We start from the raw sequence: 21,345 nt of genomic DNA, 5'->3' as shown, positions 1-21,345 counted from the left end.
GGTGAGTATGAAAGTCGAGGATAAATTCTGTAGCCTGATTGGTTACCTCTGTGGTTCCTGTTTCTCGATCTCATCCGCTCCTCTGTGGGAGCGAGGTAGCCTCCGCGTCTTTGATTCTTGACCATCTTTGGAAGCGGTCATGCTCCTGCATCGATCCAGTCATGGGATACCTGTCTCGGGGTAGGCACTATTTCTTCTTGTTTTTCGGATATTAACTTCATTTAAATGTAATTATTCCTTTTATTGCGCAGGAGTTTATCCTCGGAATTCACATTCATCACTAAAATTGTTGTAATGACTTAGCTTTTGAGCTAATCCAACATCATTTTGTTTTTGAATGCAATTCCCTTTTCCTTCTTTTAACTTTGTAACCAACATGTAATTTAACTTTCCCTTGGGTTACCTCCCGTAGTTCAGTTTCTCTTAACACACGCACCTAAAATCGATGTCCTTTACTGGAAGCGTTTAAGGTACTGATTCTAATTTTTAATGCCTCTGTGTTAAGATTTTACTTCTTTCCTTTTCTCAATTTGTATAGGTGGGGATTATCCCTCATTTAAATCATTATGCATAATCGTATACTGAAGTGTAACCTACAATTTTTTCTTTATATGTAGCACATATCTGCAGGCGCAGTTACCGTAACAGTTACTTTAATCTTGTAAATGAGTTTGTTTAGTTCTTTCGTTGATGATTTTTGATTCGCCTTTCTATTAATTTGTTTTGTTTCTTCTTCTTTCAGTAAATCTGTTCTTAGATAGGTATCAACAGGATGTCCTCCATTTCTCTCTGTCCTGAGCATCTTCCTTCATTTGCTTGTAACTTCTTCCTCTCTTCACAACTGTCAGCATTCCAAACTTTCATCGTTCTCTCCCTCTTTTTCCTTCAACTTTTCCCTCCATGATTCTCTGCAGTGGACAATTTCTACATAATATGTGACCAATCCAAGATGTTTTCCTCTTCTGTTTTATCATCATCATGAAGTTCCTCTCCTCTCCTACCCAGCTCAGCACCTCCTCATTTCTCACTCTAATGGTCCATTTCACTTTCTCCATTCTTCTCCATAACCACATTTCAAAACTTTCTAAATATTTTTGTTGTTTCCGTCTGACTGTCCATATTTCAGAACCACAAGGCACCACACTCCACACGAAACGTTTCGCAAACCCCTTTCTAAGTTTGATTGGTATGCTTCTGTCAGCAAACCTTTCACTCTTCCAAAAGCCCTCTTTCCCATGGATAGTCTGTGTTTCACTTCCTCTGTACAACTTCTGCTGGAAGTTATCAAGCTTCCAAATACTGGAATGATTGAACCTGTTCTAATACTATTCTATCTATTGATATATTAATTGTATCGTCCCCTTTTCCTATTTTCATCACTTTGGTATTGCCAAGTAATTGTTTACTTCAGTAAAATGTCAAGGGCAATTATCATCTTTTAATTCTTTATCCATAACAAATACGTTCCATTACCTCGTAGGGTCCACGCCATTTTCCCAACCTGTTGTTTACGTTTTATGCTACTTCGAGTCTATGAACCTTTAGTTTGTTCTAATGTTTTTACTGTGTTTTTTAAATTAATAAAATTTATCATAAACTTATTATTATTATTTTATCATTATTTTATCATTATTATTATTATTATTATTGTTATTATTATTATTATTGTTGTGTAACCCGTGGAGTGGTTACACTATCAATGCAGTAATTAAAACTGAGAAGACTTTTCATCTTTGGAAAGACTGAGCACTATGACCAATTAAAACAGCAAAGGAAAGACACTGCTGGAATAATAAGGGGAGTTAAAAGATCTTTCAAAAAATCACAACATATTGACCTGCAAGACAGCTTTGTTAAAAATAACTCTCGAAACTTCCACCAGACTTTTAAGAGTCAATTAAAGGGGTATTAAAGGGGTATCAAGTGCCTAGCGTTGAAAATGGTAGACTTGGCCTAAGCAAAAAAGTGAAAGTCCACAGCCTGTTTCCAGTCATTCGACTGGGTCACAAATTGAATGAATGAAGCCCCCATTTAGCGGCGAGGATAGGATTCGTGCCGGCTGCTGAAGCCTGTCTCACTCCTCTGGGGCAATGATTAATGAATGACAGATGAAATTAAATGATATTGGAAAGTGTTGCTGGAATGAAATATGACAGGGAAAACTGGAGTACTCGGAGAAAACCTGTCTTGCTTCCACTTAGTCTAGCACAAATCTCACATGGAGTGACCAGGATTTGAACCATTGAACCCAGCGGTGAGAGGCCGGCAGGCTGCCGCCTGAGCCACGGAACTTGGCCTAAGCAATGCCGAGAATTGTGAAATACTTGCGAAGCACTTTGATCAACTTTTAAACTGCCCTGAACCTGAACATAAGTTGGAATTCTCTCAAAAAATTAAAATCTGGAAGAAGATACCCTACCCACTGCTGAAAATATTAAAGAAGTAATTAACAATCTGAAAAATAATAAAGCTAGTGGAGAAGACTCTATAACAGCTGAACTTTTGAAATGATCTCAATCAAAAATCATTGAAGAGCTGCAGTTAATCTTTGAAGATATTTGGAGAACAGAGAGGATTCCAGAAGAATGGAAAGTGGCTCTAATACACCCAATGCATAAAAAAGGGGACAAACAAAAGGTTGATAACTACAGAGGCATCTCTATTCTGCAAATTGCATACTAGGTATTCTCAAAAATATTGCTGAATAGAGTAGAAACATCACTTGACAAGCAACTGGGTGAGTATCAAGCTGGTTTTTGAAAAGACAGATCTTGTTCAGAACAAGTATTTAACTTAAAATCCATAATTCACCATAGGATATTCAATTCAAAGGAGATTGTTGTGACTTTTGTAGATTTTAAAAAGGCCTTTGACTCGGTTGATAGAGAAACCATAGATAAAACAATTCATGAATTTGGAGTGAAAACTAAATTGGCAAACTACACTACAGTGGTGAAACTGGAATGCCTATATGCAAGTGAATGCCTGGTACTAAACTATAGATTAGAGAAACTTGAGGTACTAGAAAGGAGAACCATGAGAAAAATCTTAGGCCCTGTGAAAACAACAGAAGTATTGAAACTAAGATCTAATGATAAAATATACAGGAACATAGAAAACATAACAAAAACCATAAGAAAAATGAGATAGGAATTTTTTGGACATATTTACAGAATGGATAATTCCAGATTAACAAAAACGATTTTCAAGTACCTTGGGGACAAAAAGGCAACAACTAGCTGCATTCAAGAAGTAAAGACAGATTTAGAAAGAAATAATATAAGAGAAGAAGAAACTATGGACAGAGAGATTTTTAGAAAGAGGGTAGTAACTATGGAAGGATTCCAAGGAGGATTGAACAAGAAACCTGGTGCAAAGTGGTCCGAGGACAGAAAGAAACAGCATAGTAAAAGGATGAAATAATATTGGAAGGAACAGAAGAGAAAACAACAAAGTATGAAGAACTGAACTGAAATTGGCATGTGGTCCTTAGCAGGCCTAACTGGAAAAAAAGAAGAAAAGAAAGCTGTAGTGAAGGTGATTTTTGGTGCATCAAGTGAGGGTGAATTCTTCAAACCAATAATGTTGTTTTCTTCAAGGGAACTATGATCATTGCCACAAACTCTTGTAAGTCACTCTAAGGGTTTGTTACTTGTGAGGTATTTGTATCAACCATTGGATACCAGGCAATTGTGGAATGTAGAATGTATTACAAGAATTACTGTTTTAAGAAACACCTTGAAGAAGAGTCCACAAATCTATTAAGTACAGAATTTTCATTCTTTGGTACAGGATTGACTTAAGAAAACAAATTATAACCGTGTCACTAAACAGAGTCTTGATGATGACTCTCTGGTAGATGTGAAAAGTAATCTCAACATCAAAGACCTGGCATCCCAGTAGATCTTGGTGATATTTCTGAGCCTTTGCACATTGTTAAGTTCTGGACAGTGGAGTATGATGTTCCTCTTCCAATATAGTATCAGAAACCTGGTATAGTTGGCACTAGCTGGAATGATAAATGCCAGTTCTTACACGCATAGCAGTCGTGTCCTGTTCTCCTAAAATTTGCTACTACTTCCTCCTGGGTTTTCCTTTGCTTTCTTCCCACTTTTCAAGGATGTTCTTCCATTCTCTTGTGTCAAACTGTTCGGCAACTGCTTTCATGTACATTATCATTGTTTTTTGTGTCAAGAGGTTTTCCAGTGATGTCTCCTTTGTATGTATTTTGGTGCCTTTCTTATCCAATGAATATTATTTCATTAATAATAATAATAATAATGGCGTGTGGCCTCCGGAGAGGCCTGGTGCAAGTCTTTTGATTTGACGCCCGTAGGGGGCCTGCGCATCGTGATGAGGATGAAATGATGATGAAGATGGCATATACACCCAGTCCCGTGCCAGGTGAATTAACCAATTACGGTTAAAATTTACGACCCTGCCGGGAATCGAACCCGGGACCCCTGTGACGAAAGGCCAGCATGCTAACCACTTAGCCATGGAGCCGGACTGTTATTTGATTTCAACAGGGGAGTGAATCCACTGAGGTATCAGTTTTTCCAAGGGAATTATGATCATTGCTTAGGTAGATGAATACCATAAACACTTGTTGTCCCTTTAAGGGTTAACTATTTGTGAGGTGTTTATGTTACCACAAGATCTCAGTTGATTCTAGAATGCTGGATGTATTACAGATGTGCATTGGTACAAATCGAGTCCAACTGGAGAAGAAGAATGAGACTGGTATGTCAGGGTGACTGCAGTAGTCACCTCTGTCATGTACACGCGCTACACAAAACTTCATTGTATTTATGCAACAGGCTTCAGTACAGTACTTCATCTTCAACAGCAAAATTTGGTAAAACATTGCTCTGGTCATAAATGCTGATATACTAATGAGGTTTAAATATGAAGATATAATTACAAAACATACTTACAGTGAGCTCATTGATGGCAATGGCAGCAATAGGAGCAGCGTGGCATCTCAGTTGTCTCACGAATATACGTCGGGAAAGATCCCAGATGATTGCCGATGCATCTCGTGAACCCGACACAATCACATTATATGCTGGGCTGGCTGCAAGGCATGTTACAGCATCTGTGTGTCCATATAGGCACTGCTTGATGCTGAGATGTTTGCGATTGTACTCCCACACAGTCACAACCTGTAAATATGTCATTTATCAGGCATTGTGGTGCTGGATATTTTTGTCTTTAACTAACTTCTAGTTTCAAAATAATAACTGCCCTGCATTTGTTTATTTAACAACAAGAACAAGAACAAGAACAACAACAACAACAGCAATAATAATAATAATAATAATAATAATAATAATAATAATAATAATAATAATAATAATAATAATAATAATAATAATAATAATAATGTTATTTATTTCCCTTTAAGTCCTGTACAGAGAGATATGAACATAATGGCATAAACACAATGACAGGTTAGTGTAGGAAGAGAGAGCAACAGATGGAGGTGACAAGGACAAACATGAAAACATAGAAGGGCAAGAACAATATCCACATCTTCACATCCTGCCTTCTTCAAACAGACGAGTTCTCTCCTCATCAATGACAGTCCTACATTCATTCCTTCTCAGCCCCTGATGTGCTTGTTTCTGCCTCCCAACTTCATCAAGGGGGAGGTATCAAGGCCCATTGAAGGGTCATCTTGACAGATCTTTAGTCTTGATGGGGGAAGTATACAATAACAAGAAAGTTGGATACACACAGGAAAAAAGAAGAGATATAAAAATGAATACAGGTGGTAAAATTCTAGGACCAGAGGACAAACACGGATGATGATGATGATGATGATGATGATGATGGTTTTACATCCCAAAAAGTAAATCTTTACGGTTTCAGAGATACAGGGGTGATGGAATTTTGTTCCACAGGAGTTCTTTTTCCTGCTAACATACATATTTGAGCACCTTCAAATACCTGAGCCATATCAAAACTGCCAAGTTGGGCTCAGAAGGCCAGCGCTATACCACCTGAGATACTCAGCCCAGTACAACAGTCAAATCAAGTCCTATACAGAGAAATGCGAACACAAAAATGAACGCAGAATAGCAAATATATGACAGGTCAGTGTAAAAAACAAAAACACAAACTAAACCCCATGGCGCAACAGCCTCGAAAGGCCATAGTTTACCAAGCGAACGCTGCTCAGCCCGAAGGCCTGTAGATTACTATGTGTTGTTTGATCAGCACGATGAATCCTCTCGGCCGTTATTCTTGGCTTTCTAGACTGGAGTCGCCATCTCACCATCAGATAGCTTCTCAATTGTAATCATGAAGGCTGAGTGAACCTTGAACCAGCCCTCAGATACAGGTGATATACTCAGTCTGCTGGGAATCAAACCTGGGGTTGCAATTATGACATCTATATTTCAAAACTAGCTCTGAACTGTGCGATAAACGTTTGAGAAAATGAGCCCATAATACACGCAAGTATTTCTTCCAGCTCCATGGTTAAATGGCTAGCATGCTGACCTTTGGTTACAGGGATCCCGGGATCGATTTGCGGCAAGTTCGGGAATTTTAACCAACACTGGTTAATTCCACTGGCTCAGGGGCTGGGTGTATGTATCGTCTTCATCACCATTTTATCCTCATAAAGACACGCAGGTCACGTATGGGCATCAAATCAAAAGACCTGCATCTGATGAGCCCAACATGTCCTCGGACACTCCCGGCTAGTAATGAAAGGAAGGCACTGGCACCGTGCTTTGACACCGGTGCCAGAGATGGAACAGTAGGCACGGTGCCACGATTTAAAAGGAACCGGTGCCAGTGGCACTGCCATAAAAATAAATCTGTGAAACGTTTACAATTATAAAAATGTTTGTGATGCAAATATTGACCTTATTTATACTGTTAGTAAGGACAAGAACCATCAATCAAGTCTGTTTTTCCACATCGAACAGTATGGCGGGCACTGTTGCCGAACGAAGCACTATTGTGTGTGGCCACGTAACTGCCTCGTATCTCGGCACGGCACGTAGAGGCCAGTGCTTCTCAGATCCGTGCCAGTGTCAGTGGTAGTGCCAGAACAGATCGCTTCTACAGTACCTACTGGTCACCCCGTCCTACCAAGTGCTGCCGGACTGTGCCACGCTATGCTTTCTTCTCTTTCGTTATATTATCGATTGTCTTGAATTCCGTGTCAATGGCAGATAGACGAAAATCTAGCCCTTTGTGGAGCTATATCACTCTAGATGATAAAAACCAGTACATAGCAGTGTGAGATATTTGTAAATCTTGTATATCGTTCAAATCGACGATACCATGTTTAAAACGGCATATACTTCGTCATACCTGGAAGACCCCTTAAGAATTAGGCAGGAGGATCCATTAAATGGTGGTTGGGAAGGAAGCTGCAGTATTCCAACATTTACTATTTAGCTGTCCGGAAGTTGTGAGTTGCAGCAAGATCCGCGCCTGCCGAAGGTGTTTTTTCGAAAGCTGGTCAAATTTTCACTAACAGACTGTCAGTAAATAAAGTTAAAAAAAAAAAAACGGTTCTTGAATGTGAATGGAAAATTTATTTGAGGGTTATTTTGTAGTATTTTCATGTAAATTTTGACTAACAGACAAAACAGACTGTCAGCGAATAAAGTGAAAAAAATCATTTTCTTGAATGTGAATGGAAAACTTATTTGAGGGTTATTTTGTAGTATTTTGCATGTAAATATTAATATAAATTATGGTATATCTATGTGTAGTAGTCAATACACGAAGCATAAATGTTTTTATACGAGTCCAATGAATAAGTAGTCATCGTGGCACTGACAGTGCCGTGGCACCGGTGTTTTGGCACGGTGACGCACTTGGCACTGGCACTGTGCACACCAGTGTCAGCAGAGGCACTGGAATTTCCATCACTACTCCCAGCACTAAAAGTCAAACCCCATTTCATTTCATTACTTCCATCAGTACCTTACATACCTTTGGGCACAAAATACCTATGGCCCAGTGCTCTATTCCCATATACTTTGGTGTAGTTTATCACGGCAAGCTTAAAAGATGCAGTATTACTTGAATGCTTGCACATGGGGTTCTAACAAAAATTATCACACCGTAATAACCTTATCATATATCGCAAAACATAATTTAACTACAATCCCTCAATGTCCCTCCATCCGACAATTTGCAACGTCCTCGCTTAGAAATAACTGACGCCAAAAAAGTGAGAAGAGTACCAAGAGAAGGGGCATTCGGTGAGACCAGCACTGACCCTTTCACCTAATTACCATGACCATCTTGTAACACAGAAATAACATGTTCCTCAGTCTGGAAATTCCAGGTTTCAAAATATGGAGGTTGCAACTACGACACCTATATTTCAAAACTAGCCCTGAACTGTGCGATAAACGTTTGAGAAAATGAGCCCATAAAACATGCAAATATTTCTTTTAAATAGATTCCACTTGAAAAAAATTGGGGTGCATGAATTACGAACTGGCGTGATTTGCTCAAGAAAATAAGATATGTACTGTATGCAAGTAAAATAAAAATATTAACAGCTGGGCTGAGTAGCTCAGATGGTAAAGGACTGGCTGGCTTTTTGAACTCAAGTTGGCAGGTTCAATCCCAATGTGTCAGCCCTGTGTCGGTACATTTACTGAGATGTAAAAGATAATCTAGTGCTATTTGTAAGCTATGCTTAGTATATTCCTATTTTGAAAATGAGCAACCCTGATAAAACTGCTACAAGAAACAACTCTCTCACTACAATCCCTCAATGTCCCTCCATCCGACAATTTGCAACGTCCTCGCTTAGAAATAGCTGATGCCAGAAAAGTGAGAAGAGTACCAAGAGAAGGGGCATTCGATGAGTGGTGTAACTTGCAGTAGGCAGGAAAAGGTGTATGTTTATACAACGAATATACTCCTGCCAAATCCTGGATTCGAGACCATCAAGGCTTATCATGTAGTGAATGGAATGAGGCAATTAAGATGACAGCAAACATTTTGGTAGTTAGATCAGTGCCAGGAAAACCTCAGAATGATTCCTACTGCAGGCACTGCCTCAAGGAGATTGAAACTCTAGCGCATGTTCTGGGATCTTGTCCTCAAGGTGAACTTTTACCCCGATGAGTGCTACGCCCGCCTATAGACAGGGTGATGTGGCCGGTCCACCAGTGCTACGCCCGTCTATAGACGGTGCGCGAGAATGTTAATTTTTTTTATTTTCCCGGTTCACTTTCGAGTCCGAATTTGATCTCTGACATGTTCTGCCATCTGTTGGACATTATTTAGAACTAACTGATCAGAGATTATAGCTTCGGGAAGTAACTTACAGAGCTTTTTGTTGACGTCTGTGGAGTTCATCTGTGATGTAAACAAACATGGCGGAACAACAATTTACTTGCTCTTGCAGCAATGTTATTTCGGATCACAGAATCTCTCAGTTATTAACCACAGCGGAAAGTGATGATGGAGATAATCATTTTTAAGGAATTGTTAAGCGATTTTGAAAGTGAGAGTGATAGAGAGAGTGCCGAAAATATTGTATGTGAGAGAGAAACAGAGCCTCCTCCTAAACGAAAGAAGAAAAGCACGGTGAGTACAAAAGCTATTTTATCGCTAATTTCATGGGGGATGGATTACTTTTCTCCACCAGAGTTTCAGGTAACTGTGACAGGCTCTGAGGGCCAAGTAATGTTTGATGATAACCCAAAAATCATTGATTTTTTAGAAACTTTCGTGCCAGTGGAGTTTGTGCAGATAGTTGAACAATTCGGCATCACAAACAACCAGTAGAAAACATTTAACTATCACCACATTCCAGGTTTGAAAAGTATTTTAAAATATCAACTTATATACTTCTAAGAAGTTACATGTAATACTTGCCAACAGATTTTAGGAAATCATATTATTTTGGGGTCTTTACTTTGTATAAAGATAATGCACACATGGGCACATAAGTGAAATTTTGTTTTCTCTCAAAATAATATTGAACATAAGTGTAGGATTTTTCCACTTGCATTTAGATTTATAAACAACCAACATTTATAAATATTTTAAGCTAATCACTCCACTGATAAGTTAAAAATTGAGGCTTCTACAAAACTTTTTACATACAAATGAAAAAACTCAGCACTGAGGTACCAAACAGTCAACTGGTAACTCAGCACCTAAAAGGTTAAGGAATACGCGCCATCATAACATCCGCACATTAATTGCGACAACCCTGAAAGACCATAGTTTCTAAGTATTTGAAGAGGTTCATGGCTTGGTGGACAACGGTAGCAACAGAAGAATCAAATCATTGCCTTCAAAAATAAGAAGAGAGGTTTACATCATCAACCCAACTGTCCACTTTGCAAGCCATAAGTCACAGCCCTCAGATATCAACCTCGAAAAAAAAGGAATATTTACTTACCAACAATTCCTTACTAAAGCTAGAGGAAATTGACACAGTAGGTCTGATGACTGAAGCGAGGAGAACAATTACAGTTTTTGCCGTCAATTTTTGGAAACAGATGTGTCTGCCAGTAACAACGTTAGGGGAAATTGCCATCATTGCCTTAAGGGGTTCTTTAATAATTCTAAGAAATCATTGTTAAAATTAGGTTACCATCCAGATTTCTCAACTAATGTATTTTTTTTTTTTTTTTTTTTTTCCTAGTTGCTTTACGTCGCACCGACACTGATAAGTCTTATGGTGACGACGGGATAGAAAAGACCTAGGAGTTGGAAGGAAGTGGTCGTGGCCCTAAGGTACAGCCCCAGCATTGGCCTGGTGTGAAAATGGGAAACCACGGAAAATCATCTTCAGGGCTGCCGACAGTGGGATTCGAACCATTATTTCCTGGATGCAAGCTAACAGTCGCAGGCTCAACTAATGTAAAAGTATACGTTGTCACAAGGCAGCCTCTGCATGAGAGGATGTATTTTATAAAATAAAAAATAGAAATGAAGAGATTAGAGCAGGAAAAGGTGGCACGGATGCTGCATCAAACCAGCCTACTGACTGATGCTGGCAGGTTATTTATTCTTTATGTACCCAGATTTATCTTACTCCCAAACAAAGTATTTCATAACATTTATCCAAAAAAATAAAATATTGTTAAAAAATTATATTATACCATACCCAGATTATAAAAAAAGCTGAAGATGAATATATCATGTATGCCAAAAAAACTGATAATCATGTCATTTTTTTTTTTCGTGGTAACACAACTTTGATGACCTGCATTTTGTTTTGATATTTAGCATTTAAGTAAGTATATAACTGAACAAATGACAATGTCGTCAGATACAGTACACCGTATCTGATAGGTGAAACTGCTCAATCAAAATTCAAGAACTACGCTACTGGTCATTAAAATTGCAACACAAATAAAGACACACCTGATGGATCCCACTTTGGAAGAATGTGTAGAGCAGGGTAAGCCAATTACATGATTAGTTGTTTAGCCGAGTGGCAGAGCATGTGTGCCAATGATGACACTGATAAGCGGTATACAAGTAGAGCTCAGAAAGTTGCTGAGAGGTGGGGGCATTTTGTTTCCCTGCTGTTTGTGCACAAAGATGGAGTTAATATGTCACACTGAAGAACACGACAACCATAGGAACAGGCTTCCATCTTTGACAGCGGGAGAATCGTAGCTTATCAGGGTTGTGCATTACCCAATTGTGAAATTGGTTCTCACATTGGAAGAAATGCAAACACAGTGAAGCTACTGTACCATTACGTTACGATTGACGTCAGTTTACATGAATATAGATCGGAAGAAAAATGGCGCAGATCAGCTTCAAACGTTGAGAATGCACGGAATAACTTTTTATGACAAGTTCACCGCAATTAGGAGGCAGTGCCTGGCGAGATGGAAAGGAAACTCTATGAGAAATGAACCATTATACGTAAAAAAAATAATTGAAAAACGATCTATTATTATCTACTTTGGCAAGAAGATTTTTCGTCGTAAACGAACTGTGAATTGCAATTACCTGACCAGAAGATTAGCTGACATAATCAATATAACCGTAATAGGAGCCATACGAAGGAAGAATCCAGAAACAAACTACTGGAAAATACGTAAAAACGGCAGGGAAACACGCATAATACATTTCAAATACTGTACGGAAGAAGAGGTGTTGGAATACGGTATTCGTAAATAAGGCCTACACTGACTTAATAAACGGCCAAATTTTCATCAGATTATACGTATAGCCCATTTATAAGATTTAAAGAACATTATTCAGACAACATAGAAAACCAAGGAAGAACCAGTTTATGAAAATAAAATTGAATCTGAGCAGTATCTTTAGAGGAAAAGAAATATAAATACAGTTAGACAAAGTCCTTGGAAAAGCTCTATATACTGAAAATTAAGATGTATTCTGTCAATTTAATAATATCTTTTCGTTGCATGGAAATTGGACACGGAATGGAGCTAGCCTAAAGCGATGGAGGAAGGCTAACCAGATCATCGTAAGCTCAAGCCTGAAGACCTAGAGATCCAGCATGACGTAATCCAGTGCAAGGCTAGACGTTCCGAGATGCCGTGAGGAGGAAGAAGAAAGCAACGTCAGACCTAGGATGATATGAGATAAGTAACATTTTAAGAAATTTAACTATAAAGTATTTCATTTAGTGTAGTATAATTGTAGGAATGCTGTAGTGCCAAATATATGACCTGTTTATGCCATTGTGTGAATTCTAAGGCATATGCCGGAGAAAATAACCACAGATACGTATTATTTATGTGTAGTAATATACTGCCGTGCTCATAAGTTTGATATGAGGTTAATGTGAGCAGTATCGCAAAGAGAATTATGATGTTTTTGAACCTATATGCTTACGAGAACGTCGTATATTAAACTAGGCAAGGCTAAGATATGAAAGTGCAGTATATAATAATAATAATAAACCTAGGCTACCCAATGACCAGATTGAATAACGAGGCCGATATCGTCCATATTTACGATGAGTTGAAATAAACAGTAGCAGCTTGCGGTGTTTTGAGTAGATATTAAGGTAAAAGAAATGTTTTACTGCGACGTGATAGACATTATGAAGAAGCTGAGTAGAGATATTGATTTTATGCGGAGGAATCGCAGTAATTAAAAGCAGAAATGATAATATGTTGTTGGAGATTTGAGATGTTGAATAGGTATTGTGTAAGTAAATGATTGAAGGAAATAGGTGCGAATTTATGCTTAGCTACAGTTATGTTGCGATTGAAAATGAGGCAAGCAGTGGAATTAAGGCCTAGATACGTGAATATATTAAGTGTAGCAGTGAGGTTAAATGGTCAATTGGTCGAACTTAAATGAAATATGGAGAAAGGTTGATCGTAATTTACATGTATTTGAAGTGCATATGGAAAAGAGATATAGTCGCCTAGTAATATATATTTGTCTCACATAGTGAATATACAGCATTGGAGCACGCGTTAACCTGAAAATGGTAAAATTAGTAGGCAGTAGAAGGAGTAATTTTAATTGAAAATACACATAATAATTTATTGATCGGTACGATTCTGACAGGTTATGACGGTTGAAGAACATGGAGATGGCACTCGTAAATGAAGATATTTAATTTTATTTTGGCACATATTTTTAATATATAAGGATGTTGGAATTAATATTTTCGGTTAGGATTAATTTCTTTTAGATACTTAAAATGGCATTTTGAAGCCATAATTGGAAAGAGTTACTTATCTCATGCCATAAACAAGTCAATACGCAAATTCCCAAACCAATCCCAAAGAATATTGCAAATAGACCTAAAGGAAAGAAAGACCACTCCCTCCTTTAATAAAGAGTAAATCCTAATTGTCCCCATGATGAAATAAAATGATGAAATGTGGTCACACAGCAAAAATAATAATTGCCCAAATGAATTAAAGATACCTGCCCAATTTTAATTATGTTAATTCGTTAATTTGAGTTGTCAAGAAAGATAATATGTGATATTCGAGTTTACTTTCCTCTATTACCAAAGATGATCATTATTTTGTTAATTATAGTATTGGCATGCTAATAAATTAGTTTTAAGATTATTTTAGCGTTTATTTTCAAAGGTAGAGATAGGAAGAGTAGTTATAGGATATATTTAGACTGGTATTTCGGAATCATGATATTCAGAGGCTCATATTGAGTCTACGGTAGGATTTTGGAGAAAATGAGTAACATATTGAAGTATACAACCTCTTCAACGGAACTTACGAAGGTAAATAGTATTTTTGAATATACGTAGATGTTTTTACCCTGAGATATTGACGTAATATGGACATGCAACCACCGCACTTGATTGGTATATCCATCCCCGATTTCGGATAGTTAATTAGCAACATGTAAGTGGAGATATTGCACGGGCAACATCATATTAAATTAGTACTACAACTTGAGGTGAAGTATGAGGAAGTACAGCGCGATGGTGATACCTATATTTTTATCAGTCCAACCTGGAACTTGGTAAGAATTAGGACTACGAGGCCACCAAAGGTTGCATTAGATTTATCACCCATTCGTGAGGCAAAATTGAAGAGAAAGGCACCGTAGGGCATGTTGCATTACTAAGGGATCAGTGGGTCAAGGTGGAATGATCTTTGTGATGTAAAGGAAGCTAATAGCCCTGTAGTATCAATGTGCATGAGGGCAGACTTCTGGTGTGAATGGCGATTACACACTGTGCAGCCAAATCAAACATCCTTGCTTAGATTTCAGGCGTCTAACACATCAGTCTGTGTCTGCACACATAGTTCGTCACTGTCTGTAGCAGTGGAAAATCTTGTCCAGGTGCTCATTACTGCAGCTATCACTGACTGCTCACCATGGGCACCTGCAGCTGCAATGGTGCTTGAAATATCAGGCCTGGAAAAATTAATTGCAAGCCATCATCTTCTCTGATGAATCCTGCTTCTCCTTGGAGTACCATAATTGTTGCATCCATGTCTAGAGGAACCATGCCCGCCCTATTTGTTGTTTGACGATTGTTGGTTTAAGGGGCCTGAGAGAGCTGGTTTTCGGCTATGTCTGGCCGAGTCTTGCAATATGTACCATCTACCACCCTGACACCTGGAATTATGGTATAGAGAGCCAACATGATTCCAGTCCCATTTGCACCTAGTCCGCACTGCTGGTACATTGACTAGTAACCATTACATCACAGATGTGTTGAAGGTGGCTGTTGTTCCCTATCTTCAGGACCAACCCCAATAAGAAAAGGAGTGACCGCATGTGACACATGTCATTTGACAGTTCCTGGATGAATCCCATGTCACATTTTTTCCTTGGTCTGCTCTCTTTTACTCTCTCACCCATGGAAAACATTTGGTCCATGTTTGGACAATGACTCGCCAGTGACAGGACACCTGCAGCAACAATAGCTGAATTTTGGTCATGCATCAGAGCAGCAGAGGTGGAAATACCCCATGCAGACACTTGAAGTCCCTTCCTCTCAATGCCGCATTGAGTAGCAGTGGTTACTACTGCCCACAGTGGGGTCAAACTGTAGTGACTTCCCTGTGGTCTCTATGTCATGTCATAACCAACTGCAAGAGTAGTCACTTGTGTATGATGGGTATTCTGTCCAACAAATCTAGTTGTAATGGCTCAAGTCCTCTTTGGTGTTGCAATTTGGCCAGCAGTGTACAAAGGAAATTCCAAACACTAACAAAACCTTGAAAATGAGACGGATTCATTTCAAGTACTTTTGAAGTGGATATAAAAACTACAAAGTGATAGCTGTGATTCTTGATATGACTCAAAGCTCAAAAATGGACAGACACAAACAATATTATAACCTCAATTCAACATCGCATGTCACCAATGACCACAGTTTACAATGAGAAACTTACTGTGCTTGTTCCTGCTGTGACTATAAGTTTAGATGATGGACACACACAGGCTACAATCTCTCCATTGCTCTGCATCATGGCTTCGCACACAAAGACAGCTTTGTCACTGTCATAGTTACCAATACGTAAGCTGTGATCAGCAAACCCCCAAGCAACATATTTGTTGTATGATGGAGGAATAAGAACTTTGTTTTGCTCCACAGCCAGGATGCCTTTCTCTGTATGCAGGATCTGACCAACTGGACTCTTGAGTTCTGAAAAATAAGACTATCTTCATTATTATGTTAATTATGATCTTCATGTTATCAAATTATTCACTCTGTGAGTAAATGTGAATGACAGTAAAACTTGAACTCATTCATTTTGCTAATCAGCAGAAAGTAAATGAAACACACAGAGACTAGCAATAGAAGACATCAAATTTTAAAATCCTCAACTACTTCTATAATAGTTATTGAAATAGCATAATATCCATTGAATATCTTAAAAACTGCACAAATCATATGCTTATAAATTGACAGGGATAAAGGATATATCAAAATAGGTATACTGGAAGGAAAATATTTCTATACAAAGGTGACGATGCCAGCTGGTGACTGAAAGGAGGTGGAGAAATTTTTTAACTGGTCACTGGATGTCTGAAGACTAAGCCTTTGGGTGTATTATATTTCAACTAATCATCATCATCTTGAATATTTTCCCATCTTGGTCGAGTCTGTTGTTGATACTGGGACAAAGTTTTACAATTGCATACCTTTACTGATGTCAACTATCTATGGGATCTGAGGCCACTTCTAACCTGGAGAACAGACACCCCTGTAGTCACCTCTAATCTTGGATACAGGCACTACGTGATGGGTTTCAGAGGCATTTCGTTCTCCGAGGGACCATTAGCCTCCCAAGAGGGCTCCTTCATTCAAGGTCATTCACCCTTTCAGGGTGTCAGGTTATCTCCCGCCACCCAGCACTCGGAGTTGAGTTGCTGGCTGTATGGTCTACTCCATTACCATACCAGGGTCACTTAGCCAGACAATGTCTCAGCTAATATCAGATTCAATATCTCATGCTGGATAAGGAAATGAAGCAATACTTATCCAGTAAAGACATGATTAACATACTAATACAGTACAAGAGTATCAAATATAGAGAGCTAAGAACTAGGATAGGAACATACCTCCAAATAAACTCAGTGGCAAGTCAGTGATGAATGAGGGAGCACAGAAATGGGAGATAAGGACAAACATGAGGACATAAAAGATAAGGACAAATGCCACATCTTCAGACACCACAGTCTTCACATAAGTAGGCTCTCTCTTTATCAATCCCAGTTCTTCATCCGTTTCTTCTTCCTACTTCGAACATAAATAATAAACAGTTCTACAAAGATGAAGAGGTTAGTACAAGATAGAGAGGGATCCATGGACTGATGATCCAAATGACAACAGCAATCCACTTTCAAGGTTATGATTTTTTTCTTACAAGTTGCTTTATGTCGCACCGACACAGACAGGTCTTATGGCGATGATGAGATAGGAAAGGTCTAGGAATGGAAAGGAACTGATTGTGGCCAGCATTTGCCTGGTGTGAAAATGGAAAACCACCTTCAGAGCTGCCGACAGTGGAATTCGAACACACTATCTTGCAAATGCAAGATCACAGCTGTGCGCCCCTAACCGCACGGACAACTCGCTCGTGGTTCTGATAGAACTGGGTATGAGATATGTAAGGAATTGTGGAAATAGCATTTCTTTTTTTTTCATCAGCTTATGTTATCTTATAAATTCTTGTTTATCAATTCCCTTTTACAGATTCTCTCTTGCTTGATCATTCCACCACTCTTATTCTAGCACTAAACTGCTAATCAATTATGATGTAAAAATATGTACAGCAGTTTAAATCACTTAATATTCCTGCATAATTTAAATAAACCTACATCAATATCTCCCAAAGCTGCCTGGCCAAACTTCCTATTGCTATAGATGAATCTGATCTGTGCTGCTGCTGCTGGCTATCTCTGGAGCATGCCCATGGCATACTGACTTCCTTGAGACAAAGTTTATAATACAATAAAGCCTAAAGGCATGACTACCCAACTTTCTTTGAGAGAGGTTATTCAAATCCTTCAGAATATATCCATACCTTTGATAGGCTGAAGAGAAGGACGCAGATTATCCAGATTGTGGAAGAAGAGTCTATCCCCAGTTGTAAAACTAAGACCCGGAGTTATGGGACCAGGATCAATTACAGAGGTACGGTGACTTATCTTTTTGGCTGGATGTGGTTTCTTGAATAACTGCTTTGGAATTTGACCAAAGTTGTTGATAAAACCAATGGTGGCATTCTTCTTTAGTGGATCATCAATGCTAAAGAGAGAGACAAAAGAAATAATTCTAGTTATGTACAAATATTACACACAATAGTATGTTTTATCGTCACATTTATCTAAATGCACTATCTGATCAAAAGTATCTGGACATGTAAACTAGAGCTTGGATGTCACTACAATCACCGTGCTGTGCGCCTCTAACCGCACGGAAAACTCGCTCGTAGTTCTGATATAACTGGGTATGAGATATGTAAGGATGCTACAGGACAGTATCTGAAGAAGTGGTGTAGTAAGGGAACTTGGTAACTTCAATCATGGAATGGTTATTGGTTGTCACATCAGTAAGCAATAAGTCAGGAAAATTTATACCGTTCTGAAGTTGCCGAAGTCAACCGTCAGAGATGTGACTGTTCAGTGGCATTGAGAAGACAAAACTACAATAAAACCACATTGACCAATAGAGGTCATCGAGGTTCAAAGAACGTGGAACAGAAAATTGCAGGACATAGCGTAATATCATCACCCGTGAATTCTGCAGTGCTGCTAACAGTGCAGCTATTGCTATGACTGTGCATCATGAGATATGAAGACTGAATTCAAGGCTCAGGCACCCACCCATAAACCACACACTTTGCCAGTGAACGCTAAGTCCCGCATTTCGTGGTGTAAAAATGCTGCCTCAATCCCGGTCCCCAGATGACTGGCGATGAGTGCTTTGAAGTGATGAATTATAATATACCATGTGGCAGTCATATGGAAGGATTTAGGAGTGGTTAATGATACATGCCAGCCTTTCCAGTGCCCACAGTGAAATTTGGCAAAGGTGGGATGACAGCGTGAGTGTGTTTTTCAAGGAAGCATATTAAAGACAGAAGGATATAAGGACATTTGACTGTAATTAAGGTCTATTAATATCCAATACTGGGCAACATATCCGAAGAACACTTAGAGGATAGTTCTGAATAAGTGTCCAGATACTTTTGATCAGATAGTGTATATCTGTTATTAATAACCGAGGGTTCTACATGTGACCGTTGAAAGGGAAAGTGAAACAGAGTGTGTTTCCAAGCTACCTCTGCATGTTTTGGAAGACGTGCTCTATCATGACACGGACACATTTTAAATTTAAATTAATCTGTAAAATACTACTTTTTTAAAATGTCAAGGCAGTTTTGAATTAAAAGTCTGATTTTCAGTAATGGACCGACGCTGTTCTTTGAATGACGAATTATCCGTATTTTGAATTAAACAATTTAAATAAAATGAAAAACTGTCCTCATGTTTCTAGGAACAAGAGCTTCTTCAAATTGGGTGGGATTTTGAATTATCGAGGTTCTACTGTATTTTACTCTGAATATCTTGTTGCCTTAAAATACATCTCATCAAATGTATGGTATTTGACTTCGCCGCAAGGAGACCTTCGTTTAGTAACACAATGTGGCAACATCTAGAATCTAGCTCTCTTAAACGCCAATCCCATTCTAGTTTTGCGCAGACAATACTGTAGTAAGTTGTTTTTATGTAGACGGTTATGTAACTGTTATAATTTCAATTATGTTGTCAAGTGATCGGCATAATTCTGTTACTTTTAATTCTTACTGATTACTTCTTGTATGAAATTTTTAAAGAGAAAGTATATCAAGTCAACAATGTATACAAAATACTCTTAGGGGCATCCTAAAAATTGATTGATCCAAACTTTTTCTACAACATGTCATATTCTCACTTGTAAATGTCAACATTGCCCTCATAGAAGAGGTGATGAAACACATTGACTGCTTCTACAGCTGCTGGTCCATGCTGCTTGCATCCAAAGATAAGGTCAATCCACTCATGTAAGTGCTGGGAAACATAGTCACACTCTAATGCAAGGCGGTGAACACGGATGAACTCTCGAGGATCTTCCTTTGCCCATGGTGGAAGTACGATATCACCTAGCTGGACACCATTCTGCTTGCATCCTGTGAATAAACATACCATATGAACAAGCATATGAGGAATATAACTTAGTCATAGGTTTGTAACTGGTGATGTCACTAACACAGGGGAAAAGCACATGACAGATGAAGTCTGACTGAAATACAATTAATAAAGAAAGTACACTTACCAAGATCAAAATTATTGGAATTGACTAGAAACTCAGGAAGGTAGAAAAATTCTGGGATCAGCTCCTTTACATCAGCCATGTTATGCTTGGAGGCAGAACACCATGCTTCTCGTACAGAATGGAACATACGATCTGCCAAGTCGAAGTGGCCTCCCTATTGACAGTTCATAATACATAGTGGTAGATAAAATTAGCACAATTTATCTAACAAGCACATGTAATAGTACTGAGATGTAAAACTTGGGAATTACCCTTTGCAGAATGGCAGAGGTGGTGGTGGTGGTGGTGGTGATGTTATATGTTTAACATTCCTCCAATTGCTATGGATTTTAACAGATGCCTAAGAATCAAGAGTTTTGCACTGAATATGAGTTCTACTGACTCTGATCTCTTACATTTAAGCACTCGGATAGTAACTGACCAAATCACAATTCTGACAATCTTTAATATGGGAGGCGAGCACATCAACCAACTATGCTATGCAGCTAGTCTTTGAAACAGGTACTCTTGAGATCGAGATGATAATCATACGATCTTCTTTATCAATTCTCAATATAAGGTATGTTGAACATTTATCAACAGTCTGGAGCCCTTGCCATCCAGAAAAAGTGAGCAGAGTTTACTATTAAGAATATATATCCTTCCTTCATCATCATATTCTAAAGGCGAAGCCTTGCCACCGCAGCCATATGTGTATCTTGAGGCAGTCTTTTCAACTCAGTATAGGTCTTGAAATTCATCCTTTAAAGCAGGTTCTTGAAGTAAGACACTCTGGGTCGTCTTCTTTCCCCTTTCCCGACAATTCTTCTTTTAACTCATACCGCAGAATATGACCAATAAATTTTATTTTCCCTGTTTCAATGTCCATGACCAGCCTCAAGTTTCTTTCTCTTTCTTCAGTCTTTAGTATTGCTCTTCGTTTCAGTCCAACTTATCCTCTGCATTCTCCTTCAGATCCACATTTCAACTGCCTCTAACCTTTTCTTTTCCTGTTTTTCCTAATGTCCAGCATTCACAACCATACAGACGCATGCTCCATACAAAGTTTTTCACAAAGGTCTTCTGAATCTCTATATATTTGT

At 38.5% G+C, this 21,345-nt stretch overlaps 1 protein-coding gene across 1 annotated transcript in view; it reads right to left on the bottom strand.

Annotated features, from left to right (window-relative positions):
• The window catches only part of bchs (WD repeat and FYVE domain containing 3 bchs), a 478,767-nt gene that overhangs the window by 50,836 nt on the left and 406,586 nt on the right, over positions 1-21,345 (bottom strand). Inside the window, exons 46-50 of the mRNA XM_067152491.2 lie at positions 20,264-20,417; positions 19,883-20,117; positions 17,970-18,193; positions 15,831-16,084; positions 4,938-5,165 (exon numbers count right to left, since the gene is read on the bottom strand). Coding sequence (XP_067008592.2) covers positions 4,938-5,165; positions 15,831-16,084; positions 17,970-18,193; positions 19,883-20,117; positions 20,264-20,417 — 1,095 coding nt within the window. The remainder of the gene's footprint in view (positions 1-4,937; positions 5,166-15,830; positions 16,085-17,969; positions 18,194-19,882; positions 20,118-20,263; positions 20,418-21,345) is intronic.

Source organism: Anabrus simplex, chromosome 8, assembly GCF_040414725.1.
Source record: "Anabrus simplex isolate iqAnaSimp1 chromosome 8, ASM4041472v1, whole genome shotgun sequence".
In the NCBI taxonomy this organism is placed as follows: Eukaryota; Metazoa; Arthropoda; class Insecta; order Orthoptera; family Tettigoniidae; genus Anabrus; species Anabrus simplex.
Note: the sequence above shows the minus strand (reverse complement) of the source record. Positions and strands in the feature narration are given on the sequence as shown.